General features: G+C 41.4%; 1 protein-coding gene across 3 annotated transcripts in view; it reads right to left on the bottom strand.

The window, feature by feature from the left end:
* The window catches only part of LOC136864335 (inactive phospholipase C-like protein 2), a 786,053-nt gene that overhangs the window by 613,087 nt on the left and 152,382 nt on the right, over positions 1-20,584 (bottom strand). For all 3 annotated transcript variants that reach the window (XM_067141176.2, XM_067141177.2, XM_067141178.2), the window contains exon 2: positions 8,401-8,550. In XM_067141176.2, the coding sequence (XP_066997277.1) occupies positions 8,401-8,550 (150 nt within the window). The remainder of the gene's footprint in view (positions 1-8,400; positions 8,551-20,584) is intronic.

The raw sequence follows: 20,584 nt of genomic DNA, 5'->3' as shown, positions 1-20,584 counted from the left end.
GTCTAGAAAGAAAATAGAAAAGATTTTGCTAAGAGTGAATATGAAATTATGGTTAGACTGTCAGAAATTGCTGAATATAAGTACGTACTCCCACGTCCTTTGGGCCCTCGAGCGGGCTCCGTCCTGCGTACGCTTTCACGTCGTATTGACGTTTGAATGAGCGCTTACAGGTAATGAGGGCGGTCTGCTGTTGTTGGGAAGAGGGTATGGGAATAGGATAATTTAGTTATGAGAGAGGAGCGATCGCTTGTCCCGGCATTGTGGTGAATTTTCTATTATTTGACATGACATTTACTAATTCATTGATTTAAACGTTGATTTTTTGCGATATTTCGTTTAGGTTAAAGTTTGGATTAAACCCTTCGTCGAACTGTAAGTGGATGTTTTCGTATATGTTGAGCAACATACTTTTGTTGGCTGTCTTTAGGATTTCCAGATCCTGATCTATGGACGTAAACGAGTGATTGGAATCACTCATGTGATTTCCCATGGCCGAATATCTAGTATGTTTTTTCACGTTTACATGTCCTTTATGGCTGGTTAAAAATTTATCTAACAAACGTAACTGGCGTTACATAGGGCAGATTTCAATTTGTAAACGTCAGATTGTGAATGTTTGTTGATGTGCTTGAATTGTGTGTTTTGTAAAAACGTTTAGCGTAGGTGCAGACAATTCTAAAAGCAATATTGATGTTGTGTTTTCTAAAAATATTTGCGCATTCTTCTTTATCGAAAGAAATGATGGTTAGTGTGTATGCACTGGCGCAGCCAAGGGGGCAGGGGCCCCGGGGGCCGACCAAAATGTTTTCTGAAACTAGAGCGAGGATCAGCCGTTGTTTTACGTACGGTACGATCAACTTAAAAACTTACGCCGAAATGTTAAATTAACGTAGCGACAAAGAATCTATTAGCAAGGCTCAATAGGGCATACATAATTCTCCACATTTGTACTGCTCGAATGAAAGGCAAACACTTACGATTGTGATGCGTGGAGTTATTTCCCTGTAGAGGCCTCAGTATTGGCAATGTAACCGTGTGTTGACAAATGTCAAGCGATGAGGAAAAGGGCAATTAGCAAGGGAGTACTCAGTAGGGGGGCCGGAACGTGACCACCGAGATAACGGGGGCCACGGCCAGAAATAGTTGCAAGCTTTCAACATCGTGTCAGCTTTTGCTCATCGGTTCCAGGAAACAACAATGTCCTAGGGATCCTGGACTTGTACCGTGGTTGAGAAATGTGCTGTGTTTAAGTTGCAGCGCTGGAAAGACTGTGACAGGATTGTGAGCTGCATGTTAGTTTCTCATTCTGTGCCATATCAGTAACTCTTTTTGAAAATGGACCGTTTTGTCACTAAGAAGCCAAAGCTATGTGCATCCTCGACAAGTTATGAAAAAGTTTTTTATTCTAACACTAGTAAGACAGATCGCAGATGCGTGCCTAAGTTCTATAGGTTGGCCTATATATTTTGTCACATGCCCGGGGACTGATTGGAACCTCAAATGGCACCATCAAAAGTGCGGGTAACTATTTTGTAATTAGCGGGCGTGATAACTCAGTTCCAATGGTTCTATTTTCTCATCAAGACGGCCGAGGCTTCAATCGCAGTCAATGCATGAAACATTTTTAGATTGGGAAGTCACGCTCTATTGATTCGGATTCTACTTTAAACACTAGATCCCGTCCCTTACCTTTCTTTGGTACTTTTGAGCCATAACCGCATATTTTCTGGTGGTGTACTTTGAGTATCCAACCATTCATCGGGCTTACATTGTAACTTAAATGGTGAGTGGATGCAGTGGCGTACCCACAAGATAATTTCAGTGGGTAGGGCGTAAGTCGAGGCCAGTAGCGTGGATACAATATTTTCTTGGAAGGGGTTGTGAAAAGATTTTTTATTTTGAATTTGCTTTACGTCGCACCGTAGCTCTTATGGCGACGATGAGAAAGAAAAGGGCTAGAAGTGGGAAGGAAGCGTCCGTGGCCTTAATTAAGGTACATCCCCAGCATTTGTCTGGTGCGAAAATGGAAAACCACGGAAAACGATCCTTAGGGCTGCCAATAGTGGGGTTCGAACCCACTGTCTCCCGGATGCAAGCGCACAGCTTTGCGCCCCTAACCGCATAGCCATCTCGCCCGGTGTATATGAAAAGAAAGCCGATCCTACCGAGTGCGGTGACGGATCTTCAGTAGATATTCATGGTTTAGATTTTTACCATGTAATTATATCCAACAATCGAAATCATAGCTTCTGTACTCTTAACATAAACCGGCTGCATTACCGAAACTGGTCGTGGGCTCAGAAGGCCAACGCCTCAACCGTCTGAGCCACTCAGCCCGGCTTTTGTTTAAAAGAGCAGCATAAAATAGGTATGAAAAAGTACAACGGAACCCTTAAAGAGAACAGGAAAATGGTTTGGCTTTTACTTACTGTTTACTTCCTAGGCTCCCAAGGACTTACTTTAGGAGTCAAAACCCGGGTGAGTTGGCCGTGCTGTTAGGAGCGCGCAGCTGTGAGCTTGCATCCGGGAGACAGTGGGTTCGAACTCCACTGTCGGCAACGCTGAAGATGGTTTTCCGTGGTTTCCCATTTTCACACCATTCAAATGCTGGGGCTGTACCTTTACTAAGGCCAGGGCCGCTTCGTTCCCACTCCTAGCCTTTCCCATCCTATCGTCTCCATAAGATCTGTCTGTGTGGGTGCGACGTAAAGCACCTAGCAAAAAATAGGGGTCAAAAATAAATTATTGTATATTTCGAACGCGATATCCATGTTCAGATTTTGAACATCCTGGCACGTTACGACAATCAACTTTGAACCTACTCGGACACTATAGTAGTTTTTCTGGTACTTCCCCGACGTTCAGAATGATTTCATATTCATTCTTTCTCTCTTTCTCTCTCTGAGATGTTGACTATCTCAGGTGCGTTTTGTTTTCTTAATTCTTACATTACTTATCCATGAAAAACCGAAGAGTTGATCTAGTTTACAAGGAGTGGGATAAACAATATTTTACTTAAATGCCTTCATAAACATTCAGTAACAATTAAAAAGCTAAAGGAAGACTGTGGTAATTTTAGCGATAGTCGCAAATGAATTCCAAAACATCTTTTAGTTGACAGCTTCCTCTAACTAGAAAACCACGCTACGCTCCTGCAGTGAGTAATGTCATTGACGTTTTATAAATCACACACAACTACACAACACTTGGTTCGCATGTATGCGCTGGTACGGATATTCCACCTCACATACTGTTTTAATTGTCGTAGCCCGTAGTAAAGACTGAATTTCTACGGGGCATAGTCCTGAAGCTTGACAATTTTAAAACTAATTATTCTGAGGTATTGGTTATGAATTACGTTATATGCTCAGTTCCATTTCAGCCAACGAAAATGTCCATACAAATCCCAATAGCACAATAATTACATTTATAGAAAAAGATTTGTACGAGTACAAAATAGCACGCCGCCTCTGTGGTGTAGTGGTTAGCGTGATTAGCTGCCACCCCCGGAGGTCCGGGTTCGATTCCCGGCTCTGCCACGAAATTTGAAAAGTGGTACGAGGGCTGGAACGGGGTCAACTCAGCCTCGGGAGGTCAACTGAGTAGAGGTGGGTTCGATTCCCACCTCAACCATCCTGGAAGTGTTTTTCCGTGGTTTCCCACTTCTCCTCCAGGCGAATGCCGGGATGGTACCTAACTTAAGGCCACGGCCGCTTCCTTCCCGCTTCCTTGCCTATCCCTTCCAATCTTCCCATCCCTCCACAAGGCCCCTGTTCAGCATAGCAGGTGAGGCTGCCTGGGCGAGGTACTGGTCATACTCCCCAGTTGTATCCCCCGACCAAGAGTCTGAAGCTCCAGGACACTGCCTTGAAGCGGTAGAGGTGGGATCCCTCGCTAAGTCCGAGGGAAAAACCGAACCTGGAGGGTAAACAGATGATTATGATGATGATGATGACAAAATAGCACTCGGCGGCAACATGAAAATGTACAAGAGTGGATACATCGCTTAGGATTACGTGTACTTCTCACGGAGTACCCTAGACCGGTTTTCGAGTACAGGAAGTGGTCTGGCATGTGGTTCTACCACCCCTACTTGCCCATCGGCTAGGAGAAGGCACAGCGACATGTGTTGGCCTTCGACAACAAACAGGTTCAACAACCCCTGTACTCTGCTACTGTACTCTACTACACGAGGGCAGTATGACATAACCAGAATTTCGTAATACGACCGATCAAAACACAGTAAGTCCTGAAATATTTGGCTCATTCATGGGGAGACTAATAGGACAAGGTAAAAAGTACATAGCATATGTTCTGAGCTGTATTCTTATTTACCGACTAGCAAAAGATCTGCACGTATACCCCTAACACCCCGCATAAATTATATGAGTGAAGGACTGTAATCAGAGATAAGGCATTTTGCGGATGATGTTATACGGAACCTAAACCAATGGCGAAACAGCCCCGAAGGGTCTTAGCCTGCCAAGCGACCGCTGCTCAGCCTGAAGGTATGCAGATTACGAAGTGTCCCGTGATCAGCAGAAAGAACCTTCTCGGCCGTTATTCTTGACTTTCTAGACAGCGGTTATATACCATACCGGCCAGCTCACCAACCCCTTGTAATTTAGTTGTATGCATCCAGTCGCATTTACTACAATTCTTAAATACATTGGTCCCTCCCCCTAAACCATGGCAATATAACGAGATATATGATTAAGGGCTTAAAATTAGCAGAAATCGTGAGCGCCACTATTAATTCATTGTATGTACCGCGAATGAAACCGTAAAACTAGCACAGATAGGAAGAATATGTACCCTACAACAGGTGGTACACACACAGACCAGGAACAGGTATCGTATACGCTGGAAACTGCTTGCTGCATGTCAATACTCGTAATAGCTCACTTGACAGTGGCGTGGTGGGAGTTGTGACAGTGGACGGTGCTCGAAGGTTCGAATCTTACGCAAGACATGTATTTTTATTTTATTTTTTTACAGCCAGTTCACTTGGTTTGGTAAGGTTACATACTTGATAGCTTCCGCAGAGTGATTTTTTTTTTAAATTTTACCCTATAATGGACCGTAAGTATCGTGGCAAAGGGTATTGAATGGGTTGCACGAGAATGGGGAGGTGATGGTCTGTGGCTAGGGCACAGGCTATCAATTAGCTACGTCGTACATGTTCCAAACTTCGTAGCCACAGGTGTGCCGTATTGGAACGATAACATGCGATGGCAGGTAAGTATGTAGCTGCGTGAACTCCCCTCCTTCGAGGCAAGTCACAATACAACACAACACAACACAACACGAGGCGTATCCACTGCCTCGTGATGTATTCCAGTGACGAGTATTTGGATAAGTTAATCATTTATGGAGAAATTAGACGAAATTAATACCGGGCACAACGCCTGTATCACGAACGCTATCCGGATAGACGACAACTGACAGGCATAACATTTCGGAGTGTAGAAAGACGTCTGCGGGCTACTGCGTCCCTGGGAAGGACACGGCCTGTTCGAAACCATCCCGTGATGTCTGCTCACAATGAAGAGCTTGAGAAACAACATCTCAGTTCTAATCCCTTAGTTTTATCCTTTGTTTACGTATGTACGTAAGCCTGGTTGGATCCTCTACAGTTCTACTATTAACTGTTAGACAATAGATAGTCATGCCTTCACTGAAGAAGAGTACTAGGAAGATAACTTTCACGAGGTATACTATAAACTGTATGCAGCTTACTAAGATAGCCTAATTACTCGGTATCTCCATGTAATAGTTCGTTTTTTCACAAGCCTGTTCCGATGGCTTTTGGTGCCCAGAACTCGAAAGTCAGTCCTCTCACCACGCCAGTTGAAAGATGGCAGTGAGTGGAGGTTGGCACATTGAGAATAATGACATAAACGCACTAAAGAGAATATGATTTGCTTTTTATTATTACTGTAATGATAATAATAATAATAGTAATAATAATAAAGAACTATATAGAAATACTGAGAGAATAACGGACACAATAAAGAAAGGTGACTGGTGTTTTATGGACGCTTAGTAAGAACGAATCACAGTAGGCAAACCAAGAGAGGATTCAATCACTTCAACAACAAACCAAACCCAAAATTCACACGGAAGCTTGAGACACTTAAAAATATTTTAAAAGCCAACAGTCGACAGGTAGATGTACACAACTAAGATTCAGAAAACAACTCAAAATATGAAAGGGTTTCCAGGAATCTACGGATAGAAACAACATCTGGAATGAGGAGAAGATAGGACTAGCAAGTGAAAGGATGAAGGAGCGATGGAGGAATAATACGTTACAGTTTTACGCCCCACTAATTACTCTTGACAGTTTCCGGAGACGCCGAGGTGCCAGTATTTTGTCCCGCAGGAGTTATTTTACTTGCCAGTAAATCTACCGACACGAGGCTGACATATTTGAGCACCTTCAAATACTACTGGACTGAGTCAGGATTAAACCTACTAAGTTGGTGTCAGAAGGCCAGCGCCTCAATCGTCTGGGCCAGTCAGCCCGGCGGAGGAGGAAGAAAGATAATGTAGTTGTTCAACGTTGTCCTTAGATGTCAAGTTCCGAATTAATGATAATAATAATAATAATAATAATAATAATAATAATAATAATAATAATAATAATAATAATTCTTTTCTTTTACAATCCTTTACGTCGCACTGACACAGATAAGTCTTATGGCGACGATGGGAGAGGAAAGGACTAGGAGTGGGAAGGAAGCGGTCGTGGCCTTAATTAAAATACAGCCCCAGCATTCGCCTGGTGTGATAATGGGAAACCATGTAAAACCATGTTCAGGGCTGCCGACAGTGGGGATCGAACCCATTATCTCCCGGATCCAAGCTCACAGCTGCGCGGCCCTAATCGCAAAGCCAACTCAACCGGTCAGCTTTAATGAAAGCATAGCCCCGGCATTTGCCTGGTGTGAAAATTAGAAACCACGGAAAACCGTCTTCAGGGCAGCCGATAGTGGGGTTTGAATATACTACATCCCGAATGCAAGCTCACACTTACGTAGCCAACTCGCTTGGTATGGTGATACTATCAAAGGTATCATCAGAGGGTGGCCTTACCGCACGGATCCTGCACAGCATATTAAGTGCTGTGTTATTCTGAATTATCCTATACTGAAACGTGCATGCTTACTAATACAATATGTTTTAACATAAACGAAAAATCTGCCAGATTCCTGTTTAGAGCTGCTCAGCTTGTCATACTGTGTAACAACGGTGGACGTACAGCGATGTTCTGATGTCCTATTGATCATCCTACCAAGTGTCATTTCAATCGATCTGATCCCACCTTTTTACGAGTAGTAGGAGTCACAACATTCACTTGCAATTACTTCTTTTAACTGAGTACTATACAGAAAGTAGAGGGATGGAAGGCCATTTCCATCATAAACTGCTCAGTAAATAGCATTTTAAAATATTTAGTCAGGAAAGCCAAACAAACTTCACACATTAAGACAAAAATGAGGTATTGGTCCTAAACCCAGCTGAAAGCTTCTTTGTTTCCCTGTCGTGACACGACGTCGTTAAAGCATCGTATTAGCCAACATAGGTGGTTTTAATTAGTGATGCGCATACCACCGATGGTACTTGAGGGTTTTTTTGCTTATTTTTAGAATTTGCTTTACGTCGCACCGACTTAGGTCTATGTTATATAGGCACACACATACGTCTTACGGCGACGATTGGATAGGGCTAGGAGCAGGAAAGAAACGGCCTTGGTCTTAATCAAGGCACAGCCCCAGCATTTGCCTGGTATGAAAATGGGGAAAACACGGAAAATCATCTTCAGGGCTGCCGAGAGTGGGATTCGAACCCTCTATCTCCCGGATGTAATCTGACAGCTACGTGCCCCAAACCACGTGGTCACTCGCTCGGTAGAGGGTTTTCTGGTGGTACGCAACAAGTTTGGCGAGTAACTTAAAAACAAGAATGAAGTCTTAAAATTATACTAGGAAGGGATCGTTTTATAATGAACTGTAGCGTGGTCCCTGATATCTAAAGGAAAATTCTTCATACCTCTCCTACCTTCTGGCAGTGAACAGACTATGAGACTTTTGCTCTGCTTCCAGCCTTGACCTTCTTAAAACATTAACAATTAATTTTCAGAACACGATTCAGACCTTAAATATTTATTTTTCCTTATTGTTTCTAGAATTTAGGTATTGGTGGTACTTAGAAGACGGAACGAAACAGGTGATACTTCAGGCAAGAAGTTTGAAAAACTCTGGTCTACACATAATAGTATTCCGTTGTCCAACTGTGTCTTTCATCAATCAACATGCTTCGGCCTTACTAGTCAGAATGAGCAGCGATTGGTATTTTATGTTGTTATATATAGTTAAAATATGAATGTGTGCTTACCCATTGCTTTTGATATCTTCTTGCTGGTAGGAGTCCATCGAATAGCGTTGAGATCTTCTGCCAGTGTGAAGAATCTGTGGTATTGTCTTGAATTAGGCCTGACTTTGATAAGACTACTGCCAGACATCATGTAGTGTAGGCAGGCAGACGCTGGAACAGAAGTACAAACTATCTTCAACTTCGGCATATCAAAACGAAAGCAGTAATTCAGGAGTTATCTGCAGTATCCTAATAACCCCTAAAACATGAAATAGAAAGACTGAACTTTTCAGATGTAAACGTATGTTATATAGAGGCATACTACAACACTGAACTCATAAACAAAGAAAGAACGAAGATAATGGCATAAAATTTTGTTATCTCTCTTACTTTATAAAATATACTAATGATCTAGGACGAGAGAGTTATAGCGCTCTTGCAAAGACATCCATGCAATTCAATTTTAATCATTCAAACGTGCAGTGTTATGCTTATTGGACATAGAAATGTCCTTTTTTCCATCTTATATCAACTATTTCTGGGGTCGACGGGTATACCCAGGCCCATTTTTTTTAGTTTTAGCCCCGGGTGTAAGGCCGGATTCCCATCCTGGTGCCACATAATTTTTGAGGTGAAACTTACACCCCAGGATTGACCTGGATTCGAAACTCAGCATTCTGGGTGGAAAATCGGCAGCTAAGCGACTGAGTTAATCACGACCCTTTATTTTACATAGTAATTAACTGAAAGTCCGCCTCTGTGGTGTAGTGGTTAGCGTGATTAGCTGCCACCCCCGGAGGCCCGGGTTCGATTTCCGGCTCTGCCACGAAATTTGAAAAGTGGTATGAGGGCTGGAACGGGGTCCACTCAGCCTCGGGAGGTCAACTGAGTAGAGGTGGGTTCGATTCCCACCTCAGCCATCCTGGAAGTGGTTTTCCGTGGTTTCCCACTTCTCCCCCAGGCGAATGCCGGGATGGTACCTAACATAAGGCCACGGCCGCTTCCTTCCCTCTTCCTCGCCTATCCCTTAAAATCTTCCCATCCCTCCACAAGGCCCCTGTTCAGCATAGCAGGTGAGGCCGCCTGGGTGAGGTACTGGTCATACTCCCCAGTTGTATCCCCGACCAAGGGTCTGAAGCTCCAGGACACTGCCCTTGAGGCGGTAGAGGTGGTATCCCTCGCTGTGTCCGAGGGAAAAGCCGACCCTGGAGGGTAAACAGATGATGATGATGATGAATTAACTAAAAGAAATATAAATGTAATAAAAATAGTCCTTATAGTTATTTATTGTTTAAAAGAAGTCAAATAAAATGTTTCCACGCTAATTCAATTTATATTTTATAAACACAATTTAGTTAAATATTTAAGAGAAATTAATTATCATAGTTTCACGATATGTACGCTAATATTTTATGGACGAAAATGGAATACAATGTTTAAAATAAATCAAATGAAGTAGTTTCAATGTACTTAGCTGATTCAGATAATATTTTAGGAACAAAAATTAAATACTGTACTAAAAGAATTAAGCAGTATGATCCTAAGCCATATCAGTTTCAAAACGCTTTCATACTCAAAAGGATTCTCCTGTCTCGCTAACCACTGCACGTAACATATCCTACCCCCAGAATGCAATACCCCGTCAAATTACCAGCAGCTATAATGTTCCTTTCCGCAGTCTATATTAACGGTAGAATTTTCTCATTTTGTAGGAATATAGTAGGGGATAATACATACAATATCAGTCATAAAAGGAACTGGGAAAACCCTAATCACGGTTACGGGGTACTTGAAGTGAATTCACTTCTGCTGCAGGGATCAGAGTGACATATTTACAGAATACAGAACACTGCAGACAGTGAACTGCTTCGTTTTGTCCCAATGTTTCGTTACGATCATCGCAGTAGTAACACATTTCTGAAATGCTGAGGAAATCGCCGCTAAGTTCACAGCTCTTTCCTCCTGTGACATAGAACGCAGTTTTAAGATATTCGAGCGGATTTTAACAGAAGATGGAAGAGATTTTACTCCTGAAAATCTGTCAACATACTTCATTGCTCAGTGTCATGATAGGCGCACGAATTAAATGAGTGGTCTGTAGATGCAGTGATTTTATAGGTGCACAGTTTCGTAAACAAAATAGATTGTCAATATGTATTAATAGTGATAAATAGTTCCATAAGACATTTCATCATTACTGCCTGAATAATCAAGCTACTTTTTAGATTTACAATGTTTCAGTAACAGACATTTTAACGTAGGTCCAATAGTTATTGCAATATTTTAATATGATGCTTCTTATTTTTACCTGTTACCGTAAAAGCCTATAAATTCTTAAGAAGAATATATAACATCCTAAAAATCATAAAATATAGATTCAAAACAACTTTTTACGTGCTAAAAAATTTTACCACTCAGTTATAATTTAATAATTTTGTTATTGTTTTTACGTCCCACTAACTACTTTTGACGCTCTTCGAAGACGCCGAGGTGCCGAGATTTTGATCCGCAGGAGTCCGTTTACGTCGCAGTAAATCTACCTACATGAGGCTGACCTATATGAGCACCTTCAAATACCACCGTACTGAGCTACGATCGAACCTGCCTAGTTGGGGTCAGAAGGCCAGCGCCTCAACCGTCTGAGCCACTCAGTCCGGCTGCTATAATTTGGTATATTCTGTCGATTATCTCATGTTTGAAGTTTCCTGTTCACTAGAAGAAGGATGAGTGGTTCTTGTCATATTATGTGAGTGCACAGATGGAATGTGTTGTTTGGTTTGTTTTCTTTAGTGTTACTCCCTCTAAGTAACTGAGCGTTTTTGTTCAACTTTGGACTATCACGAACACGCAGAAAACAGTGAATACAATCAGAAATTACAAATGCCTAATGGAATATATATATTTAGCGATCCAACTGCAGATCTCACTGGCGCACTGCAGCGAAACACTGGAATTTCTTGAATGAAAATTATTAACGAACCTAATACTTATATAATATTCACAATCCGTGAAATTAAATTAAAGTCTCTCGCTGGAACTATTTTTTCGATATAAAATCCAAGGGAAGGCATTATAGAAATAGCAAGTACATTCCAGCGCAGTGCACTGTCACTGTATGTGATCCAAAGGAGGCTTGCAGAGGTGTCCCTATGGTACACTAGTCGCCAGAGTCTTCGAGAGGTATATCAATCAAACTGATGAGCGCGCAGGCACTCTGGGGAGAAACACACGTAATTTCAGGTGATTTCACTATTCAAAAGGTGTAAAAATCTTGAACACTTCTTCCTGTTTTGAGAAACATTGCTAATAGAAAGAGAGCACAACAATATAAAAAGTGAGTTGTCGAGTTATGCAGTGAAACAAGCCTATTTGCCCTAAAATATAAGTATTATGGTACTAAACACGTCCAAATTCTTCACGGAAAAGTATCGGTTTTTAAAGACCATTTTAATAGGAAGAAATTATGACTCCTGAAGTAACATCTTCTGTGATGATGATGATGATGATGATTATGATGGTGATAGTAATAATAAATTTGATTTTTAAATGTGATGTTATTTGCATGCCTGTTCTGCCTGTTCATGAACTATGCAAGATATATAGTTGATATTCTGCATCTATCTTTCCGTATTTGATGTTAAAGTGTCAACAAAGTTCGGTCGTCTTTGAAACAGAACACCTTGAAGGACTAAAAATATACTTATAAGAATTGCTAATTAGTTTATTATTTAACCACCTATTCAATACATTTGGTATTGAATATTACGAATTTTATGTCTGTATGTCTTATGTGAATGCAATAAATGTGATGCCTCTCCCCCTATGAAATGTATTGAATTGGTGGTTAAATAATAAATTAATTAGCAATTCTTATGAGTGTAGTAATTTTCAATACGGAACTGCAATGATATTTATCACTTGCAAATTAAAGATAGGAAGTTCATATTCACAGAACATGTTCATTAGTATGTTCTGCAGAAACGATTAGCATTTCAGTCACCTAGGTTCAGCATGTGTCCGTTGCCTAGTAGACACTGGGTCCTCTATGGGCACTGATAACTTGTTCCATGCGTGTTACCATCGACGCGTATAAGGCGCGAATGGCGTCCTGGGGTATAGCCAACCATGTTTAATTCACCTGGTTCCACAGTTCATCTTTGGTGGTTGGCATTGGGTCACAGCGCCGCACCCGTCGTTTCACCATAGCTCACACATTTTCGATTAGCGACAAGTCCGCTGATCGGACGGGCCAGGGCGACAGTCTGACATCCTGTGACAACAACAAGGCATGTGTTCGTGCAGCAACATGTGGTCGCGCTTTGTCCTGCTGAAATATGGCGTCTGGGGTGTCGTGCAGAAAGGGTATGGCTACGGGTCTCAGGATGTCATTCACGTATGTCAAACTGTTCACAGTGCCCTGGACACGCACCAACTGTGATTTGCGATTGTACCCAACAGCACCCGACACCGTAAGGCCTTGAGTTGGCACTGTATGTCTTGTACGAATGCAGTAAATGTGATGCTTCTCCCCCTGTCTGCGGTGAACCAAAATGCGGCCATCATTTTTATACAAACAGAATCTGGATTAGTCCAAAAACACAATCTGCTGTCATTCCTGTCCCCAGTGACGTCGTTCCGTACACCATTCCTCTAGCATGTTTATGCACATTAGTCAAAGGCAGGCGGAGAAGTGGACGACACGCCAGTAACTCAGACCATAATAAACGGCGACGGACTGTCACTCCTGATAGTGTTCGATGTGTTACACTGTTCCACTGTTGCGCCAGAGCCGAGGACGACGCTGATCTCTCCTGCAATGCCATTCGGATGAGGTGTCGATCTTCTCGGGGGGTGGTCTGCGTGGTGCGACCAGACCCATCTCAACGTGTTCTACGGATTTCTGTGAACCATTCTGTACACTCGCGTTGCACTGCCGACACACTTCGTCCCACACGAGCAGCAATTTCCCGGATGGATGCATCACGTTCTCGCATGCCAATAATGCGTCCTCTTTCAAACTCACTCATTTGACGGTACGGTTCTCGCATACGTCTGCGGGGCACCTTACACGTCTGCTCAAGTCACGCCGATCCATTACTTTCTATTTATAGCGACAACGAGAGCCGCAAGCACATTTTACCAGTCGGTGGTGGTGCGACTAGATATCGATGTGGACCTTAAACATTATTTATTTATTTATTTATTTATTTATTTATTTATTTATTTATTTATTTATTTATTTATTTATTTATTTATTTATTTATTTATTTATTTATTTATTTATTTATTTATTGACTATAGCAGTGGCGAAGTTAGGGCTCGTGGCCCTCTCTTACACTTAACCACATAATTAATTTACAGATAATACATGTATAAAAGAAATGTACTATTCCATCATAAAATCAAAGATAAGCTAAAAATTACAGATTTGGACAACCTATAATGAAGAAAGAAAGCAGAGTTCAACAAATAAAATAGAATAAAATTCGGAGCGTAAAGATAATGAGAAAGAGACAAAGTCATAATGAAAAAGTAAGATACAAACTGAAAAAATAAGCAATCCATAAAGAGAACACAATATGTTTTCCTTTTGCTATTTGCTTTACGTCGCACCGACACAGATAGGTCTTATGGCGATGACGGGATAGGAAAGGCCTAGGAATAGGAAGGAAGCGGCCGTGGCCTTAATTAAGGTACAGCCCTAGCATTTGCCTGGTGTGAAAATGGGAAACCACGGAAAACCATCTTCATGGCTGCCGACAGTGGGGCTCGAACCCACTATCCCCCGATTACTGGATATTGGCCGCACCTAAGCCACTGCAGCTATCGAGCTCGGTAACACAATAAGTAATGAAGTAAATGGAAATATAAGTATGGCCATAAAAGTGATCTATGTTCATGAGTAAGAAGCTACATATTATTTACATTACACTATAATAATAATAATAATAATAATAATAATAATAATAATAATAATAATAATAATAATAATAATAATAATAATAATAATAATAATAATAATAATAATAATAATTGTACCGGGAGGTACACCTCTACGCCGCACATTTAAATCTTGCGTCTTAAAGAACTCCTCTACAGGAGAAACTGTGAACTTGAAACTGGACCAATTTATAAATTTTCTCTGAAGATGGCACCACTAAAATTTTGTTGTTGTGAAGTTTCCAGTACTGTGTGAATTTCAACTTGTTTTGTTTTCCATTTATCAAGAAGTTTGGACATTCTCTCATAGATGTCACCGCTAAAACAACTATGATCATACACCCTGGTGCGAAGTGAAATAACTTTTTTGAAGAAATTTTGTATTCATAAGTTTTTTCTTACTAACTTTTGTTCATTCATCTTTAGATTGCCAATATTTAGCTTTTCTTTCCGCCAGTTTTGAATTTAGCCAATCAAGAATTTCTGGAATTGAATTTCAACCAATCCCGCATAATTCTTCTTCGATTTTGAGTGTAACTTTTTCATTCACCAATAAAATTGTCAGTGTGTGGCTGTTTTATTCGTGAAAGGTCTCGAACTTTCCCCGAGGGTTTATAAACTGCAGATTTTCTCGTCTCCTGGCCATTTGATCGTCGTCTAACTTAGTGTGTGTGTGTCAAGCAGGGGGCGGGAGGCGCCTCTTTCATCAGGCAGCAGCTCTTCAGAAAGGTAATGGCCAGTTAACATCTTTATTTCTCTGCCCCGCAGTTTAACCTGAGGGAAAGGTCCTAAACCTTAAATATGTAACTAACTGCTCTAAAATGTAAATCTCCTGTCGGTTCATGTAAAATTTCATAAATCTTAACTGTAAACCGGGGATAGAGAGTGATATACCCTCTCGAGCTCCCCATCATCTTGGTTTGAGGTACCGCATTTGTTTCAGCAATGTATTGAAGTTATCTCCATTCGCGCTACCTCAGTAGTTTGGGATTAGCCCCTGTTTCGTTGGTCAAGTGCCCTATAGGTTTTAAAATATATATTTTTGGGAGCTCAATCTTTGACTCCATTCCGGTTGTACTCGGGCCGTTTATTGAACCTGTTCTTTTTCACTAAGGCCCCGTAGGTTGGGTACTAGATACCTCTGTGTAATAGGATGGCTATTTGTAAATAGTGCCTTGTAAGGCCAGTGATTATTAGATTTTCATATTGTGTTGCCTGGAATAGGCTTAAGAACTAAGAGCGTGTGAGCTCTTTTTCAAGTGTTGTAAATTTGCCTCTGGGAGGCCTGATATTGCAATTTTGGGAGCAAGTGCTCCAGGTATTAGGGGATTTCTGCCCTTTGGGTAAATGTATATTCTTTGCAAAATCGAGCTGGGAACTCAAAAATTGTAAAACTAGGGGCTTGTAGCCCAAGAATGTTCACGTTCGGAAATCTTGGATCTTTCTAAATCTTGTTTCTAATTTGCTATGTCATTGTTATTTCACTAAGTGAAAAGTTGTTAAAGTTTTGTTATTTTTCGAAAAATATAACCTTTGTTAAAATTTTAAATTAACTTTGACATTGTAGTTAGACCTATTCATCACGGCACCTTCTTTCACCCCTGCTGGTCCACGGGTACGCCCCGTAACAACGACAATAATAATAATAATAATAATAATAATAATAATAATAATAATAATAATAATAATAATGGGCCGATGACCTTCGATGTTAGGCCCCTTAAAACAATAAGCATCATCATCATCATCATCAATAATAATAATAATAATAATAATAATAATAATAATAATAATAACAATAACGACAATCACACAACCTATCATACGTCATCATACACACGAAACAATCAGCGCTATTCAACAGGTAATCTCTACATGCAGTCTTAAATTTCGGTATTGAGTTTGAGTTCCTGACAGCAGCTGGGAGTGAATTTCAAAGTCGTGACCCAGCCACAACGAAGGATCTGTTATATATTGAAGAGTGGTTGACGGGAATAGCGAGGGAAGTGCCAGATCTACTGTTACAATTATGGAGGATAAGAAATGGAATTTTGAAGAGCTGTATTTGGGTAGATTTTCCTTCTGAGTTCGATGTATCAACGTAAGTGCGTGGAATTTCTGTCGCCACTCGGGTTTCAGCCAGGAAATAAATGTGTAGCTATGGGTTATGTGAGCATCGTAACTCAAGTTAAAAACAAATCGACATGAAGACAGACATGGTTCAAATGCTATTCATTTCTTCAAAACATACTAATGCACATGTCCTGTGAATATGATTTTCCTATCGCTAGTCTTTCAAGGTGTTCTGATTTTTATGGAAATGAGTGTGTTTAAACTGATTACCCTCCAGGGTTGGTTTCTCCCCGGACTCAGCGAGGGATCCCACCTCTACCATCTCAAGGGCAATGTCCTGGAGCGTGAGGTATTTTTTCGAGGTTGCCTCACCTGATATACTGAACAGGGGCCTTGTGGGGGACGGGAAGATTAGAAGGGATAGGTAGGGAAGAGAGAAGGAAGTGGCCGTGGCCTTTAGATAGGTACCATACCAGCATTTGCCCGGAGAAGAAGTGAGGAAACCACGGAAAACCACTTCGAGGATGGCTGAGGTGGGAACTGAACCCTCCTCTACTCAGTTGACAGGCTAGGTGGACCCCTTTCCAGTCCTCGCACCACTTATCGTAGCAGAGCCGGGAATCGAACCCGGGCCTCCGGGGGTGGCAGCTAATCACACTAACCAGTGCACTACAGAGGCGGACGCTCGCCATACCTGCTATAATAAAACGACTCGGAACTTCTCATTGAGAGAATAATTGATGACAAGGAGAGAGGAAGAATGAAGAGATATAAGTAAGTAAATGCCATAAACAAAAGAGAGAAGGAGGAGGTGATGTGTGTACCGCTCGACGTCCCCTCTTGTACAGTAACATATCGACTGTGGGTATTCGTCACGACGAGAAATATGACACGCTCCTAACATGAAGAGTCAGTCTTTTTGGTCAACTCTCAGGATGATTTTTAACATCATGGATTTTGGTTGTGAGAAATGAGAACCGTACGGGAAAGGCTGATCATTCCCAGATACTGGCCTCATGGACCGAGGTCAGGTACTGTGTTGCTTTTTTCAGAAGTGGCCATGGATGCGTGATATCGTTATCTCTGAATGTCACCGGCCACCTTGAAGTGGTTTTATATAGGTTACAAATTGAACACAATGCAGATCGTCTTTATCATAGTCTATAGCTCCTTCCTTCTCAGTTTCTTTATTCTGCTTCCCATCACTCGAAAGACCACCGTAAAGATGAGCATGCACTCAGCAAACCAAACCATACTAAATCCTATACCACTACAGACCTGATGTGCCTTGGTCTATCAGACCACCGCTGCTCAGTACGAAGGCCTGCAGATTACGACGTGACGTGTGGTCAATGTGACGAATCCTCTTGGCCTTATTCCTAGCTCTTTGGACCAGGGTCGCTTTCTCACCGTTGTTCTCAAATAGTCTGAGGGAACGTAGAACCAGACCTCAGATCCATGTAAACACCCCTGAATTGTTCGGGAATTGAATCCGAGGCCTCGGGGTAACACGCAGGTTCGCTACTCCTAGTTCGCGGGGTCGGCAAGCAGTCACAGTCGAAATTAATACACTGTGGGGATAATTTGTATATACAATGCATGAATATCGAAATGTTCACTTAATTCTTTGCACTCTGTGCCTGGGTAGTTCAGAAAGGTACATTCCATCTTTGAGATATCTAGAATGAAGAAAAGGCGTGTTTTTCATTGACGTTCTAAATTAAATTCCTTAATAGACTACACTTTACTGTGTACCAATCATTGAGCAGCTCTGTACACCATCGTAAACTATACCGCCATCCTGCTGTTTGCATCAGACATGATGACCTGCCCCTGCTTCTTATATTAGCCCGCAGAACACTCGCTCAGCGCTCACTTGTAAGGAAACTGAACAGGTTGGACCTGACGTGTTTCAATGAAACTTGGGTGAATGGACCGAAAACATATCCTAGATTTGAAGATAAAAATCGTTTTTCTGTAAAATCAACTGTAGTGTTATAATTAATTGCTGAAAAATAGTTGGATGACTGGGAGCAGTTAGCTGGTGATGTCTTCCTTTACAGATTGTTCTGTTTTAAAGTTACTTAAAATGCGCTTTAACGGAAATGAAATTTTTGATAACACGAACTCAATTTCACTCTCTATAAATGTATTTTACTAACACGTATATATCAAATCATATAAAATATATCAACATATTAAGGTTTTTATACTTCTGTTCGTTTATAATGAAAGGTAAAATATTATGTGTTATGAAATCTTGATCATCTATACACTTGTCGCCAAAAGACCTTTTTTTTTCTTTTTGCTATGGGCTTTACGTCGCACCGACACAGATAGGTCCTTTTTTGCTAGTGACTTTACGTCGCACCTACACAGATAGGTCTTATGGCGATGATGCGATAGGCCTAGGAGTTAGAAGGAAGCGGCCGTGGCCTTAATTAAGGTACAGCCCCAGCACTTGCCTGGTGTGAAAACGGGAAACCACGGAAAACCATCTTCAGAACTGGCGACAGTGGGATTCGAACCCACTATCTCCCGGATGCAAGCTCGCAGCCGCGCGCCCCTAACCGCACAGTCAACTCGCCCGGTCATATAGGTCGTATGGCGACAATGCAATAGGAAAGGGCTAAGAGTTGAAAGGTGTGAAAATGGGGAAACCACGGGAAAACTTCTTTAGTGCTGCCGACAGTGGGGTGCGAACCCACCATCTCCCGAATGTAAGCTGATAGCTATGTAACCCAAACCATACAGCCACTTGTTCGGTAAGAAAAATCAAGTAATCCACGGTTTTCTATGAAGGGGCTGGTGCCAACCGAGGGTTAATATGCTTCACCATAGCAAGTTGTCGAACAATTACCTTTAACTAGGTATAAATAAAACTATAATTTTGTCTGTACCCTTCAAATATTCTGCTCATACTTCGTTTCTCTCTCAGCTATGACATAAAAAATGTCGAAAATAAGTTCAGATCAATGTTTGTTGGTTGGTTTGTTGTGGCAGCACCGGGAAACGGTTTAAGAGAATTTCTTTAAACTCGATGTGTACATTCATTGTACCGGGCGAGTTGGCCGTGCCTTTAGGGGCACACAGCTGTGAGCTTGCATATGGGAGATAGAGGGTTCGAACTCCACTGTCGGCAGCCCTGAAAATAGTTTTTCATGGTTTCCCATTTTCACACCAGGCAAATGCTGGGGCTGTACCTTAATTAAGGCCGTGGTCGCTTCCTTCTCACTCCTAAGCCATTCCTATCCCATCGTCGTCATAAGACCAACCTGTGTCGGTGCGACGTGAAACAAATTTTAAAAAATATATACTTCTTTATATAAATATGTTTGTTTTCAACATGTCACTTATATATATTTAAATATAAGATCAACATTCAATTTTCTTGTATTTTAAACGTCTTTTTTACCAGCGGCTTAATATCGCACAAACACATCGAAAATTTTCGGCGACGCAAGGATGGGAAAGGGCTATGATTAGGAAGGAGCGGCCTTGGCCGTAGTTAAGATACAGACTCAGTATTGCCTGGTGTGAAAATGAGAAACCGCGGGAAACCATCTTCAGTACTGCCGAAAATAGGATTCGAACCTACCATCTCCCGAATTCAAACTCACAGCTACCCGGCAGTAGCCGCACGGCCAACTCGCTAAGTGCGAACTAGACCATTGCATTTGTTATTATACACACGCTCCCAGAAACTAGAAACATATCGTACTGATACGCACGGCAGCGAATGTGTTAAATAAAACTTCTCAATTGTAATTAAGGAACATGTCTTCAATGTGCAAGGTCGTGCCATTTTCCATCTATTAGTGCCTACTTTGATGTCTATTTTTGTTTATCTGTCTATAGAATACGTATAGGCTAGTGACTATAAATACACGCCCTACTCATTCCTGGCGCGCTCCTTCCTGGCTCCTGGCAGCCATTCAGCTCCAATCATTATTATTATTATTATTATTATTATTATTATTATTATTATTATTATTATTATTATTATGATATCATAGTCGTGTGAGGTGGAAAGCTTTCCACTTTCCAGGACGTTTAGAGACCAAGCGAGTGGCTTCGCGGTTTGGATTATTATTAAAATCCATCAAAGGCATTTATGTTGACAATTGGGCTGCAGTGAGAATTGGTGCTAGAATGAGTTTTTGCTTCAAGGTACTTACAGGGATTAGACGAG

This window comes from Anabrus simplex, chromosome 2 (assembly GCF_040414725.1).
Source record: "Anabrus simplex isolate iqAnaSimp1 chromosome 2, ASM4041472v1, whole genome shotgun sequence".
Classification (NCBI taxonomy): domain Eukaryota; kingdom Metazoa; phylum Arthropoda; class Insecta; order Orthoptera; family Tettigoniidae; genus Anabrus; species Anabrus simplex.
The sequence above is the reverse complement of the archived record's forward strand: the minus strand, read 5'-3'. Positions and strand labels throughout refer to the sequence as shown.